The sequence below is a fragment of the Nannobrachium achirus genome (genome assembly GCF_963921795.1).
Source record: "Nannobrachium achirus genome assembly, chromosome: 7".
Taxonomy (NCBI): domain Eukaryota; kingdom Metazoa; phylum Chordata; class Actinopteri; order Myctophiformes; family Myctophidae; genus Nannobrachium; species Nannobrachium achirus.
In genome coordinates, this window is record NC_137816.1 from 18,395,392 (window position 1) to 18,409,501 (window position 14,110).

General features: G+C 41.5%; 2 protein-coding genes across 8 annotated transcripts in view; both read left to right on the plus strand.

Annotated features, from left to right (window-relative positions):
* Positions 1 to 11,921, plus strand: part of fhod1 (formin homology 2 domain containing 1) — an 85,114-nt gene extending 73,193 nt beyond the window's left edge. For all 7 annotated transcript variants that reach the window (XM_080729746.1, XM_080729747.1, XM_080729748.1 and 4 more), the window contains 8 exons: positions 285 to 467; positions 1,273 to 1,392; positions 2,610 to 2,771; positions 3,247 to 3,437; positions 4,364 to 4,556; positions 4,962 to 5,124; positions 5,785 to 5,961; positions 10,253 to 11,921. In XM_080729746.1, the coding sequence (XP_080585872.1) occupies positions 285 to 467; positions 1,273 to 1,392; positions 2,610 to 2,771; positions 3,247 to 3,437; positions 4,364 to 4,556; positions 4,962 to 5,124; positions 5,785 to 5,961; positions 10,253 to 10,338 (1,275 nt within the window). In that variant the 3' untranslated portion in view covers positions 10,339 to 11,921. The remainder of the gene's footprint in view (positions 1 to 284; positions 468 to 1,272; positions 1,393 to 2,609; positions 2,772 to 3,246; positions 3,438 to 4,363; positions 4,557 to 4,961; positions 5,125 to 5,784; positions 5,962 to 10,252) is intronic.
* Positions 11,922 to 13,473: 1,552 nt separating this feature from the next.
* slc9a5 (solute carrier family 9 member A5) overlaps positions 13,474 to 14,110 on the plus strand; it is a gene marked incomplete at its 3' end in the record, with an annotated part of 29,249 nt that continues 28,612 nt past the window's right edge. The window contains exon 1 of the mRNA XM_080730089.1: positions 13,474 to 13,570. Within this exon, the coding sequence (XP_080586215.1) occupies positions 13,489 to 13,570 (82 nt within the window). The 5' untranslated portion in view covers positions 13,474 to 13,488. The remainder of the gene's footprint in view (positions 13,571 to 14,110) is intronic.

The following is a 14,110-nucleotide window of genomic DNA, read 5'->3' on the forward strand; positions in this document are numbered from 1 at the left end:
AAAGATTGTCAATGTGCTCTTTAACTTTTATTCTGTCTGTGACACTTCTAGATCGTTTTCCCCCAGTTTGTTTATTTCAAACTGAAATAATTAAATGTGATTATTATTATTATTATATTATTATTAATATAATTGGGTGAGGAACCTGACTACTTTACATTAAGGTCAACTATGCTATACTATACTGTACTGTACTGTACTATACTATGGTATTGGTATGCTGTGCATTGTCATTCTCTGCTTTTCTCTGCTATACCAGTCTATCATTATGTGTGTTTGTGTAGAAGATCTTAACTATGGCTCCTACTGAGGAGGAGAAACAGAAGATCCAGGAGGTCCAGCTGGCCAATCCAGATGTTCCATTGGGAACCGCAGAACAGTTCCTTTTAAGTCTGTCATCGATCCCTGGTCTAACTGCCAGACTACAGCTCTGGTCTTTCAAACTAAACTATGACACACTAGAGAAGGTACACACGCACACACACATACACGCACGCACGCACGCACGCACACACACACACAAATTTTCAAAGCAATCAGGAAAATCAGAGACAGACGGATGCTTTTAAATCCTATTCATGGGTTGCATTTGTAGTCCTACAGCAGCCATTTTGAGGACCAACACAGGTGTTTTGATTAACGTAGAACATCCCAATCAGACAAATTGAACACCTGTGTTGGTCCTCAATATGGCCAGTTTAGGACTACAAATGCAACCCTCCTTCCTAATTTTTGCTCTTTCTAAATTGACCTTTGATTACTTTGAATGCCAGAGTTATTTTTCACCTATGCCTAAAACACTCCTGCTCATTATTCTCTAAAACTGTGCAGAGACGGCTTCAAATTTCAGTGACCATGCCTGGTTGGGTCACACAATACTTTGTAAAAATAAAAAAGCATCAGAAGTTGGAGGGTCTCAGTCCTAGTTTAATATGCAAAACACATCTACACAATATTATGTAATAGGGGTCCCTGCTTCGTCTATGTAACACCTAGGGGTCCTTGGCCTGAAAAACGTGAAAGACCCCTGACTTATACAATTGCTGGTTGTATTTGGTCTACCTGCTCTTCTGTTGAGACATTTAGATCCTGTGTCTGGTTTGACACAACTTGTTGACAACTGGTGCTGCTTGAAGTTCAAAATCCAATAAAAATAGCAAATCTGCATGCTCGCAATTCTTAGACAAATATATTGTCTTATCTGTTTTGTGTCTGTCTTTATCTGTCTGTGTCTTCTTGTCTTTGTATTTCTGTCTGTCTTTCTGTCTGTAGGAGATTGCGGAGCCTCTTTTTGATCTGAAACAGGGCATGGAGCAGTTATCATCAAACAGAACCTTCAAAAGGATCCTGGCTACTCTTCTCGCCATCGGAAACTTCCTCAACAGCACCAGCGTAAGTCCAAAAAAAAAAAAAAAAACACAACAAGGTATGGATGTTTGTTTACATCATATGCTTTGTCAATATGCGTAAATATAGATTTTTACCCAGGCATCCGTTGTTGCCAGGCCAGCCATACCTGAGGTTGGATAATGATGGTAATGACGAAAGCCAGGTCATCATTTGTTTGTCACATAATAGAGCTGGGCATTATTGATCTTAAATCAATATCACAGTAATTTCACATTACCTCAATATAACGCTAAATTGGTAGCCTGGTTTAAAAATACCTCTTTTACTGGCTTCACCTATCCTCTGGGATCATTACATATTATTATGGATGAATGCTGCTCACACCTCACCTCATCTCCATGTATTGCTAATCCTATCCTAAAACTGCCTAATGGGCAGCCGGTGGACAACATGCACTGATATCAGACACAAACTGAATTGCAGAAAAGGTGTAATAGTCTGCATAGGCTGCTGTGCAAAATATAACTAAATCCATGATGAAATCATAATGTTCTACAACATAGTAAATTAGAAAATGTGCTCATTAGAGCACAGACCTCCTTCAAATACAACACTTTTGCCTATAAAGTGTTGTATTTATTGCTACAACTTGTAATGTTTTAAATCTGGCAGAACTCAAACTGTACAAGCATTTGACTATGATGACTGGGTGTTGTCGTTTTGATCTTAGTTGCTTTGTCTGACTTACACAGTATCAGTATCACCATCTCTCCTAGCAAATAAAGGTGTGGCGTATCTGTGAACAGATTATACCACACAGTCCATGTTCTTTTGGTGCTGCTATTGTACACAGCCAAAAAAGATACATTTCCCAAACAGATTATTTAGATTAAAATTAATTTCACAGAAATAGTGTATTGTAAGAAATCTTGTTTGACAAGCCTACTTGAGAAAAATGCACCTCAACTTCCTTGACTTCCATTCAAATAAAAGCCTGTAACTGGACTGGAAAGATGAGACCAGTGTTTTTAAGATCTAGTATTACTGACTTGTTATGAAAGGCCAAACTGGATGTCTGGATCCCGAATCGTCAGCCTGCGAATGTAGTGAATTCATGCTTCTTTTTCTGATATGGTGACATTATCAATTTATCATACGTTTGGGATTTTCTTCTTTTCTTTTTTTTAAATTATTGATCATCACGTCATACAGAAGGTAAAATTATTGTACAAATTTGACTTTGTGTGTGTGTCTGTCAGGCTAAAGGTTTTGAGCTGAGCTATCTAGAGAAGGTAACGGAGGTGAAGGACACAGTCCACCGTCAGTCTCTCCTACATCACACCTGCGGTCTTGTGGTGGAGGAGTACCCTGATACCTCAGACCTGTACTCTGAAATACCTGCTATCACACGCTCTGCTAAAGTAAGAACACACGTGTCGTCCCCCCCCCCCCCCCCCCCCTACCACACACACACACACACACACACACACACACACACACACACACACACACACACACACACACACACACACACACACACTCTCTCATTACAACAACAACAAACTCAAAGGTTTGTGCTAACACTAAGGCAGCTAAAGTAAAAGCACATGCTACACTCAAAGAAAACAGACACTCAACCTCACTGACAACAGCGGTCTGTTCTAGTAAGTAAGTGTACACTGCTATCATAATGTACCATTATATGATATTTAATATTTACATTTCACATTTACATGATTGTAATATTACATATTTGCATTTCAACTTGCATGTCATAATATTAACAAAACAAATTGCATTTTGCACTGCTGTGAAGGTGATACAATAGCAGCTCTCTTTGACTCACTTCTTCTCTTGTGTCACCCTTCCTGTTTGTCTGTTTGTCTGTTTGCTTAGGTGGATTTTGAGCAGTTGTCTGAAAATCTTGTTCATTTGGAGAGACGGTGCAAAGCATCATGGGATAATCTAAAGGTTGTGTCCAAACATGAAACTAAAGCGTTGGTTAAAAACAAACTGACAGAGTTTCTAAAGGACTGTACTGAGAGGATTATCATACTAAAGGTTGTCCACAGGCGCATTATCAACAGGTGCAATAACCCACACATCACACATATACCATAATACACATTATACTGTACATGCACACACGCACAACTACAAAACACAAAGTGTCCATCTCCCGCTCTGTGTCAGTGGTGGAAAGTAACTAAGTACACTTACTTAAGTACTGTACTTGAAGCTGTTATGACAAGCAAAAACAAGGTAAATCAGGTTATATGTTTGGCTAATAGTGTTGATGACGTCAAAGAATACTATGCAGTCACTCGTTCAGTTTTCAGAGCTTTTGTAGAAAGACCACGTGACCTACTGTAGCATAATGTTAAACTTTGTTGTCATAACAGCTTTAAGTACAGTTTTGACTGAGGTTGTCAGAGACAAATACTTTTACTCCATTACAATTTTTGAAAACTTTACTTACAAGTTACTTACAAGTTACTTAGATTTACAAGTTACTAGTAGATTTTTTCAATTATTATTGCATAAGATAACATTAACCACTTAATCCCTATATACATTTTGTCCAGTTGAAAATAGACGATCTACAAGCTCACAAAAGATTGTTATACATTTGAAAACTTGAAATCGGAGAATGAGTACTTTTACTTTTGTTACTTTACAGTAAGTACATTTTGATGCCAATACTTTAGTACTTTTACTAAAGTACATTTAGAATTCCAGACTTTTACTTGTAAGGGTGCCCTCACACCAAAATACCTAGAGTGGAATCCGCCAATGCATTTCAATGAGAATGGAGTGTTTTTTGCACGTAGAGGATTTCTGCAACAAAGAAAAAAAACGCTCCATTCTCATTGAAATGCATTGGCAGATTCCACTCTAGGTATTTTGGTGTGAGGGCACCCTAACAGAGTATTTCTACAGTGCAGTATTGATACTTTTAATTAAGTAAAACATTCGAGTACCTTTTCCACCCATGCACTGTCTCTCTCTCCAGGTTCCATTCATTCCTGCTGTTCCTGGGTCAGCCCAGTTATTCAGTTCGTGAGATTAAGGTGACATGGTTCTGTCGTCTGGTCAGCGACTTCAGTCTGGAGTTCAGAACGTCCAGAGAGAGAGTTGTGACCCAGAAGCAACGGAGGGCACAGCACCGCAGCAGGACCAAGACCAGGGGCAAGATGATCACAGAGGTAGAGGACATCAGACACAATTTGGAAAATAATAACAAAAAAGACAAATAAGAAAAGAAAACGCAGAAGGAAAAAGAATTTAAGCAAAACAAATTGTCAGTCAATGAATCAATGAATCAGTCAAGGACGAGCAGTGCACTGGGGGTTATGGGTGGACAATTGCCTTAAGGCCTTTGCCTTTTGGACGAAAGATTCCGACCCGGTGTGCAAGAGGTCATAAAGACACCATGTGTTCATTTATTGTCAGTTTTTTTCCATGCGGAAAATCGGATGTCTGCAAACAGCAAAGGCCTTAACTCAACAGAACGTGATTCTTATGGCCACTGGATTCTATTGTGTTCAATTTGTGTCTGTCTCTTTCTTCTCTCTCTCAATCACTTTATATTCTTCCTGTTCATCTTTCAGACAGAAAAGTTCTCAGGGGCGGTGCCGGCCGAAAACAACTCCAACCCCGTTGTCACGTTAACGGAGCCAGAGCAGGGGCAGGAGGAGGAGCATGAGAATATGAAAAACGTTCTAATCAGCAACAGCAACAATATGGCCACCAGACGCAGCCGCGCTGGACGCAGTAAGATTAGTTTATTATATATACAGTACATTTATGTGCAGTTTACAGTACACATAGCCTAAGCATAGATCTGTTTATACATACTGCGCATACATGCATATCGTCGCTGTCAGGCGGAAACCTGTTATCTCCATATTTTAACTTTACGTAAAAAAAAACCTGGACACTGCTCCTACAAATTTTGCCATCAAAATGCATCTGTCCCATCTAGTGCCACCATTTGGACGATTATTGAAAAACACATTTTTGGACACTGCTCCTACAGATTTTGCCCTACAATCACGCAAAGCGGTACACAGTATCTCTAAAGTCATGTCATCAACATGGATCTGTCCCATTTTCCATATTCCCTCCTGATTGGTTACCATTGCCTTCTAAAGTTTGTCTATGCGACCTGACGGTCGCTTATCTCCCAATTTAGGGAGTCTTACTGGTATTTTTTAAATTTGAATCCTGTAACTGTTTTGGACATATGAGTTTTCCACCCGACAGACGACATACTGTATACATAGACTACATTCTGATTATAACATGAACATGAATGATCATGAATCCACTAATTGTAGGTTTGATTTTTGAAGTCTGATTGTTAGTATTCTATTGTTCTGAATGTAGTTGTGACTCTGACAATGTTGAGGTGTTGTGGTTTTGACTCCTCAGGTCTGGGCAGGGTGAGTCCATCTCAGATGATGGCAGGTAAAGAAGACAATGTCAGCGGCACGGATGACGCCACGGATGACATCATGGATCGGCTAGTCAAGTCTGTTACCCATAATCCCTCCGAGCGGCCCGCCAGCCCCAAGACACGCAAGCGGTCCCGCCTTAACAGGAAGTCGTGTGAGTAGACGGTGATGGGAATGTCTGTTTTAGAGTTGAGGTGGATATATAGCCGTGTCTGTGACTCTGTGTTTTATGTTCTATGTCGTAATTACAGTATATTATTCATTATGAATGAAGATGTATACAGGAAAGAAATTGGGTCATGCAGCTGTAACGGGATGCCAGCAGGTTTCCAGACTGTAGTAGATGGTAGAATCTTTTTATATACTCCAGTTGGAGTGCTCGAACACAATTCTTAAGCTTACATCTCTGTAATATCTATTAAAAACAACTTATGTGTTGAGCTGCAAAGCAATTATGGAACTATTGTAATGAAGCTGTTAGTGTTTTGGGATGGGCATTTTCTTTTAATCCCTTTCTTTAATTCAATAGTCAATGAGTAATTATTATTGGTGAGGTGCTGACCACACCAGAAGTCAAAATCTATGTGGGAGTGGAATGCACTCATGCATGCAATTATAGAATGGTTTAATGAGCCAGTGGTTCGACCCAGTGGTCTTCGTTATGACATGATGAAAGATTTGTTTCCCACGCAGGGGTTGGCGCTAACGCTTGCCCGATTGCCCGGGGCAGGTAAATAATATGGTCGGGCAGGTGAAGTTTGCTACCAGGTTGCCCGACCGGACACGTGCCCATTTTGATTAACATAATATTAAATCTGTGTCTTTAGCCTACTTGAACGGGGCTATAGTGTTCCGTCTATCTCTCTCGCTCTCTCTCTCTCCCCCTGTCCCTCCCTCCTCCCTCCCGTCCACACACACTCTGTGCGTGAGCTTAGTTAAAAACAGCTAATCTACAAGGCGTACAAACTCACATCATGCTAAAGAATGGCCAGATTAATGCACACGCCTTACGTGCTGAAGGACAGGGCACCATGCTATTCCCGAAAAAGTGCTGACATCTATAGCAAAGGCTGCTGAAGAAGCGCTAAAAAATGTCCGCGCAGCATCTATTTTATTTTCCGTGAGAAGCGTCTATTTTACGTGCAAAGCATCTATTTTACGTGCTATCAACAGTGCTTTTCCGATGTTTCCCTCCCTGCTGGTAGCCAGCCACACATATCCCCAATATTGCGCTACATTATATGCATTTAATCATGAGCAGCATGTGTGTCCACTGCAGCCTGCTTGACAGCGTTCTGTGCTAAGATAAACACATCTCTGAATTTGATCACCCAATGTTGCCAGGTTTTGTTTTAGAGAGAGAAACAAGCAACCATGTCTGATAGTTGTATTTAATTTGTTGTGTGGGGGGGCAAGTGGCCAAGACCTGAGGGCAAGTAGAACATGACCTGTACTTGCCCGACGGGCAAGTGCCTCTGAGACCTTAGTGTCAACCCTTGCCACGTTATGTATCTACATTGTAGAGGCAGCTATAGCACAAGTTGCTCTCAAACTAGAACAATGTGACCGATTGGCCATAGTTATTAATCAAAATCAAAGCCATTTAGATTACCGAAAATGTAATGACCAGACCAATGATAACCAATTGGGTCCATAATATTCACATAAGCAGTACACAATATCTCAAAACTAAAATGTATTTTAATCAACTGTGTTTAATCATCTGTGTGTTTTCTCTCAATGTGCTAGATTTAGACCACCACAACATTATGGCCTGACCTTGCCAAATAGACGGACATTTCAACTTCATGTAAACAGCAGCACTATACTGTACTGTATGTGACAAGACTATGTCTGCAATGACTCAATGCACTGTCATCCAATCACAACACAACTCAGTGATTAGCCTTGCACAGAAGCAGTTCAAAAGTAGTTATGGAGAAAAGGGGAACTGCTGGCCTTCCTATTACAAACAGAAGCATTGTAACATAAATTAGGTAGGAAATAGCAACTGCTGGCCTTCCTGTTACAATCCCAGTTCTCTAAACCAGTGTCTTGTCTTTTTTCCTACATTATTTCTTGCATTATTTCAAAAGATATAATCCCCCCCTGGCCCCCTCTCTTTCTGCTCTGCCCACAGGACAGCAGAGCCCCCCACCTGTGTGCGTAGCTTACTTTTAAAGGCCAATGTCCCGGACTGAAGGATTCCTAAGTTGACATTTTGCCCCATTGCCCTTTTCCCTCACCGTTTTTCAACAAAAGACAATTCAAGTTGTGTAACAACTGACACTGAGCCTCCTATTTTATTGTCAATCTTGCCTCTTCTTCCCTGGGTTGCCACATTTGGTGGCGAATAGGGGTAGCCTCTGTCCAGCGATAAAGATTCACAATAAAATAAGAGGCTAGGGGCCCTATTATGATCCAGGTCTTATGCCTTATGCCTTAACTTCTTTACCTTTTTTTCACTATTTTGAAAAACATTTTTAAATACTTCAAATGCTGATCTACATCTGCACGTTGTGAACTTGCAGATCAGCTATTTGAAATATTTAAAAAAACAAAAACAAAAAAGGCAAAGAAGTTAAGGCATAAGGCATAAGACCTGGATCATAATAGGGCCCTTGGAGTCAGTTGTTACGTAACTTAAATTGTCTGAAAAACGGTGAGAGAAAAGGGTAAAATGTCAACTTACTTTGGCCTTTAAACGTAAGTTACAGACACAGGAGGGGGGCTCTGCTGTCCTGTGTTGGGGTGGGGGGGGTGGGGGGGGGTAGTTCATCCGGGGAGCTTAGGGATCTGTAGAATAGGCCTGGTTTCCCATGGTTTGCCACAATTCATAGATTCCATAGATTTGAAATTATTTTAAGAAGTAGTGAAAATAGATCTACAGGCCCATCTGTTATGAGCTTGTAGATAGGCTGTTTTCACTAGTTTGGGTCCCGGGGAGACTCTCTTTTTGGTCTCGAGCTCAAAGGTAATATAACCACTTCTCTCAACGTCTGACCCAGGGGTCCAGTTGTTCGGATTTAAGATGAAGCAAACACAGAACTAAAAATTCCTATGATTGGCCGCTAGTTGCGCTGTTCTGGTACCAAAAGCAATATGTTCTTCATAGGATTGCATTAATTTCCCCCAAACTTTTACATTTGATTTTCTTGCCTTAATAAACATTGTCATAAATACTTTGTGGTTGCTGTCGCTAGTTTAAAGCCTCATTTCAATCACCATGATATGCGTTTTGTGAAAATATGGTCCCATTTATTTTATAATGGATGTTAAAGCAGGGTATGCTGTAGGAGGGGCTTGTGATCATACGCTTGTGATGATTCTTCTTCTTCTGCTTTATTTTCGGCAGGCTCAACACATTTACCCAAGTATCCCTGCGGTTGCACGTGACCATTGGCAGCCAATAGCATTCCTTGGGTACCATTAAAACAATGATGGCGGACACCCATACAAGGGCAAAAAAAGCGTAATTTTCGTTCTGATAAAAACCAATGGGTCACGTGACAGTTCCCACCGTCCATATTCTTTGCGGTCTATGGTCTGACCCCATGGTCAACACAATGTTTCACGGGCAGAGACACTGTTATCTTCAGCTGAGGGTCAAGGTCACAGTCAAAGCTGATAGATCCGTCTGACGGGATGCGATTCTGTGTCCACAATAAGAAACTGTGTCCAAAACAGCCCGTTATCTCCTAACCTTCTGTCTATTTTTCTGTCTGTCTGTGTGTCTCTGTTTGGATTCAATTAAGCCCTTCACAGCAGATTACGGGCGCACACACACACACACACACACACACACACACACACACACACACACACACACACACACACACACACACACACACACAGATAACATTTACAGATAGCAACATCTTTACTTAAAGCCCAACAATAGCTATGGCAGGGTTAGTATCTCGCTCTACACATGGAGTGGAAACCCCAACTCCCAGGAGCTAGATTGACCCATTAGCAGTAGAAAGTCAGCAAGGTCTATCTCTTGCAGCCTGTTGATGCTGAACCTCAGAGAGTGTAGTGGTTTACAACTCCACCTTCGTACCCGTAACCCTAGTATCTATCCCCTGCTGGGTCTGATGTTCAGCTATTTCAATTTGCCTGGAAATTGGCACAGTAAGCCCATATATCTGTGGGCTTCTACTATATTCAGAGTCAGAGACTACAAATGGAAACATAAACGCCAACCGGCCTGGTTCACATGTGCTTTTCAAGGATCAAATCCCACCAGACCCTTATTTGCTGTCTCTTCATCAGCTTTCCTACTGTCTGTCTATACACTTTCTTGTCATTAGGAATGGAGGATTTGTTACGGAAAACTGATGTCTGTCTGTCTGTGTGTGTGTGTGTGTGTGTGTGTGTGTGTGTGTGTGTGTGTGTGTGTGTGTGTGTGTGTGTGTGCGTGTGCGTGTGCGTGTTCGTTCCAGTGAGAAGAACATTGAAGAGCGGTCTCAGTCTGGATGTGGTCCAAGCTCTGGGTCTCAGCAACAACAAGACAAATGACAAGCTGTGACAGGACACGAACATGCACGCACACAACAGTGTACAGTGACAGCAGCCTAAAGCACTAAGACCCAAGAGCAGCATAGGACAGCATCCTTTAAATAAAGTGATGTTTGTCCCGGGTTCAATCCCCTGATGCAGCCAGCTACGTGACCTGTCCAAGTGCCTTTGAGCAAGGTGTTGAACCCCTACATGCTCACTCTATAAGTCTCTGTGGATACGATTGCCAAATAAGTCACTGTGATATAAAGAGTCCAGACAGACTCGTTTGACATGCGGACATTATTATAATTATTATTATTAACATGTCAAACAACAAAGCCTTGTAAGTATTGAGAAGAATTGAATCTTCTGTGGCATTGCTGTTCTTTTACACATTCTTAATTATTGGTCATGTTTTTATGGATTATGGTTCGAATATCATTTTGTAGAGAATTATCAACCAGGTTATATTGATTTTAAACAGTACTGTTTTATAATTTAACAGCTTTACATAGCAAACAGTATGACATGTGTGTTCATCATTTTTAAGAATTCAAATCTGTTGTACAGGCTTCACCCACACGTCCTATTGTAAACCATTTAAACACGAAAGCACAGTGCACACACACTCACTCTAAGGTGATATAATATGGTGATATATGGTGTTAGTTGTGTATAATAATAATAATAATGTATGTTCACAGCGGTGCCTTTAAAACACAAATGAAGAAACACAAATGTTTTCAGTTCAAGTTGGTGAGGAATATGATTGTTTAAAAGTATGATGTACAGTTTTGCCTTTTTGCACTGGGAGGGGGGACGTTAAACAAAACATAGTATTATTGAAAGGCACAAGGTTGCTCCTTCAGCTCGTGCTTAGTTTGTTGACGGAGAAAGTTGAATGAACATGGTCAATCATTTACACCAATACCCTGGCGCATTATTGACCGATTGATTTTTGAATCAATCAATTGGTCGACATGGATAATCATTTACACCAACATCCTGGTTCACACACCATACACTTACACACGTTCACTCCTGGGGATAGTATAGCAATTACACCACTCTTTTACCATTGGCCACTGAGCAGCTCCACTGGAGAAGATGGAGATTAATTGCCTTGCTCGAGGGCTCTTAGCAGTTACAGTAAGGAGAGGGAATAGTTGTTTTTAAATGTATAGTTGTTGTTTCTTTGTTTTATATGGCTGTCTTCACATTGAATGTATTGTGTGTACTAATGAAGGTTCTATGAGTCCTTATATACAGCCACCATTGTAGCCACCTGTCCTGCACACTATGTCAAGTTTACTGTCCTGCGGAGACAACAGTAGCCTACCTGTCTGTCCTACAAACAACACGCTGTCTGCCCTACAAAGACAAACAGTAACTAGAATCTATTTCTAGTCTATAAACACACTACCCCCATTCATTTTATTAATTACATTTATGAAGTATCATAGTGTCAAAATCGGTAGATTCCGTACCAACAATAGATCAACTTCCCAGTCATTTTTCTCTGTTTTGCTACTCAGGCAATTCATACAGTCTGTCGCTATAGGACAGACAGGTAGTGCAGTTTGTCTCTAGTGTAGGAAATGGTGGTTTAAACGGAAGACTGTGTTTCAACTATATAATTATGAATAAAGATTTCTAAATCCTTTGTTTGTACTAGTTGTGATATGTTACTCAAGCTTATATCATTGCAAGCTGCTGCAGCTTTTACTTTTTTTTTTTTTTTTGCAGTTGAATTTTAACTGCACCTCTGAATCATTTTAGCTGTAATGCAGTGGTTCTCAAACATGTTACTGTCAAAGACCTCAAACGGATATGTATTTGGCTGCAGACCCCATCTTGAAAATAATTGTACCAAATAAAAATTTGCTATTTTCCAATAGTCACGGACGTATAAAACAAGGTTAAAGTGGTTACTACTGTTCCTCTTTTTTCTGGGGACCCACTTGAACCCCCAAGGACACCTTGGATTCCCTGGACCCCACTTTGAGAACCAGTGTTCGGCATAGCACATCACTAGAACTCCACAGACTACAACTCTGCATATTAAAACAGCTGGATAGTGTTTCTCTAAACAATTATACATCCTTAACGGGACCTGGGTCACGTGCCCTTCACGCCTGGGTACCGAGTACCTAGACTAGAGGTAGTACCTCTCCTCACCGACTTTTTAGGCACGACACCTTGTTACAAAACAAACTGTGACCAGTCGAATTTTGTGACTCAAGAAATTGTAGCTAGCTTATTTCTTACCCTGTGTGTGTCATATAATCCCTTGTCGTTTTGGCGATATGTAGAATGATTTTTAATTAAATTGAGAAGTCCTACTGATGAGAGCAGTTTTTTTTCTTTTTTCTTATAATTATATTATATTTTAATTATATTTTATGACAAACTTGACAATTCAGTTAACTGGTTATTTTCCCCCTGTCTGGACCATAGAGTATATATAAAAGGTCTGGACTGTCACCTTTTGTGCTGCACCGCAATAAAGCGCGGTCTTTATTAATACCTAAAATGGGAAACAGCGACCACTCTCTTCAAAGCAAACGCAGAATTCCTCAGGCCACCGATGTCGCTGTAACAGTAACACCACGGCGACTGACTGAATGAGCGTGTGCGTGACTCGAGCACAGCCGCCGGTGTGTTGTTGATACAGTAAACCGGTCCTCCTTCAATGTGTGAGTGTGAGTGTGTGTAGCGTGTCCGTGCGGCGGCCGCAGCCGTGACTATATAAACCAAGCGGAGAAGATGATGGACCAGGTTAGAAGAACACACCGCTGATCGGCTGAACGGCTACACCGGGTTAAAGATGCTGATCGCGGCCACTGTCCTACCGGGGCTGCTGCTGCTGCTTCTCCCACCGGCGGCGGCGGCTGACCTTTACGTGACGGAAGAACCGGCGGGGCTCGAGATCAGCGTCTCGCCCCCGGGCTTCTCGCCGTCCCCGGTGCCTCTCCTGTCTGGAACGGAGGCCCAGGGTGTCCCCGTCGGTGTCTCCTCCCCAGCCAGAGGAGAGCAGCCGCAGGTCGGATCTCCAGGTGTCGCCTTGACCCGGACGGCGGAGGAGCCGTCGGTCAGCGCCAGCCGCTGCGATGAGCACGGACTGAAGGAGGAGGAGGAGGAGGAGGAAGGCTCCCATCACCACGGTGGTGGATACCGGATGGTCCAGTGGGAATGGAACTATGTCCAGACCCCGTACATCATCGCTGTGTGGCTGCTGCTGGCCTCTCTAGCAAAGATATGTAAGTACTACTAGAGTCTATAGGCTACTACCGTTAATATCCCTTTCAATGGCCATACTACTCTTTTTTGCTAATGAACAAGAGATATACGAGTTGACTAGTAGTCTGTCTCGAAGAGAACTTTGAAAAAGACCACGGGTCACTCATGATATAATAAAACAGAGTATAAAACTTGTTGCTAGACGTGTCAGCCGCACTAACGGTACAATGCAAAGCAACAGGTGTGCGTTTGCATGCTGGCAGACAGTGGATACTGGATAGATGGTCTCTACAGCACTACACTACAACATCTCCTCATCCATAGATTCCAGACCCAGTTTCACTCTAATCCAACTGTTTATCAATTCTATTAATGTTAGGCTTGTTTGAAGTTAACTTTGTCCTTAATTGAACTCTCCATTGGCTCTACTGTGATGGATCATGTCAGATACAAACAGGTTACAATACTGTTACACATTGAAACTCCACCAGATTCAAGGACAATTGTATTTTTTTAACCTTTAACATTTTACCTACTATATCTGACTGCAAAGTTACATA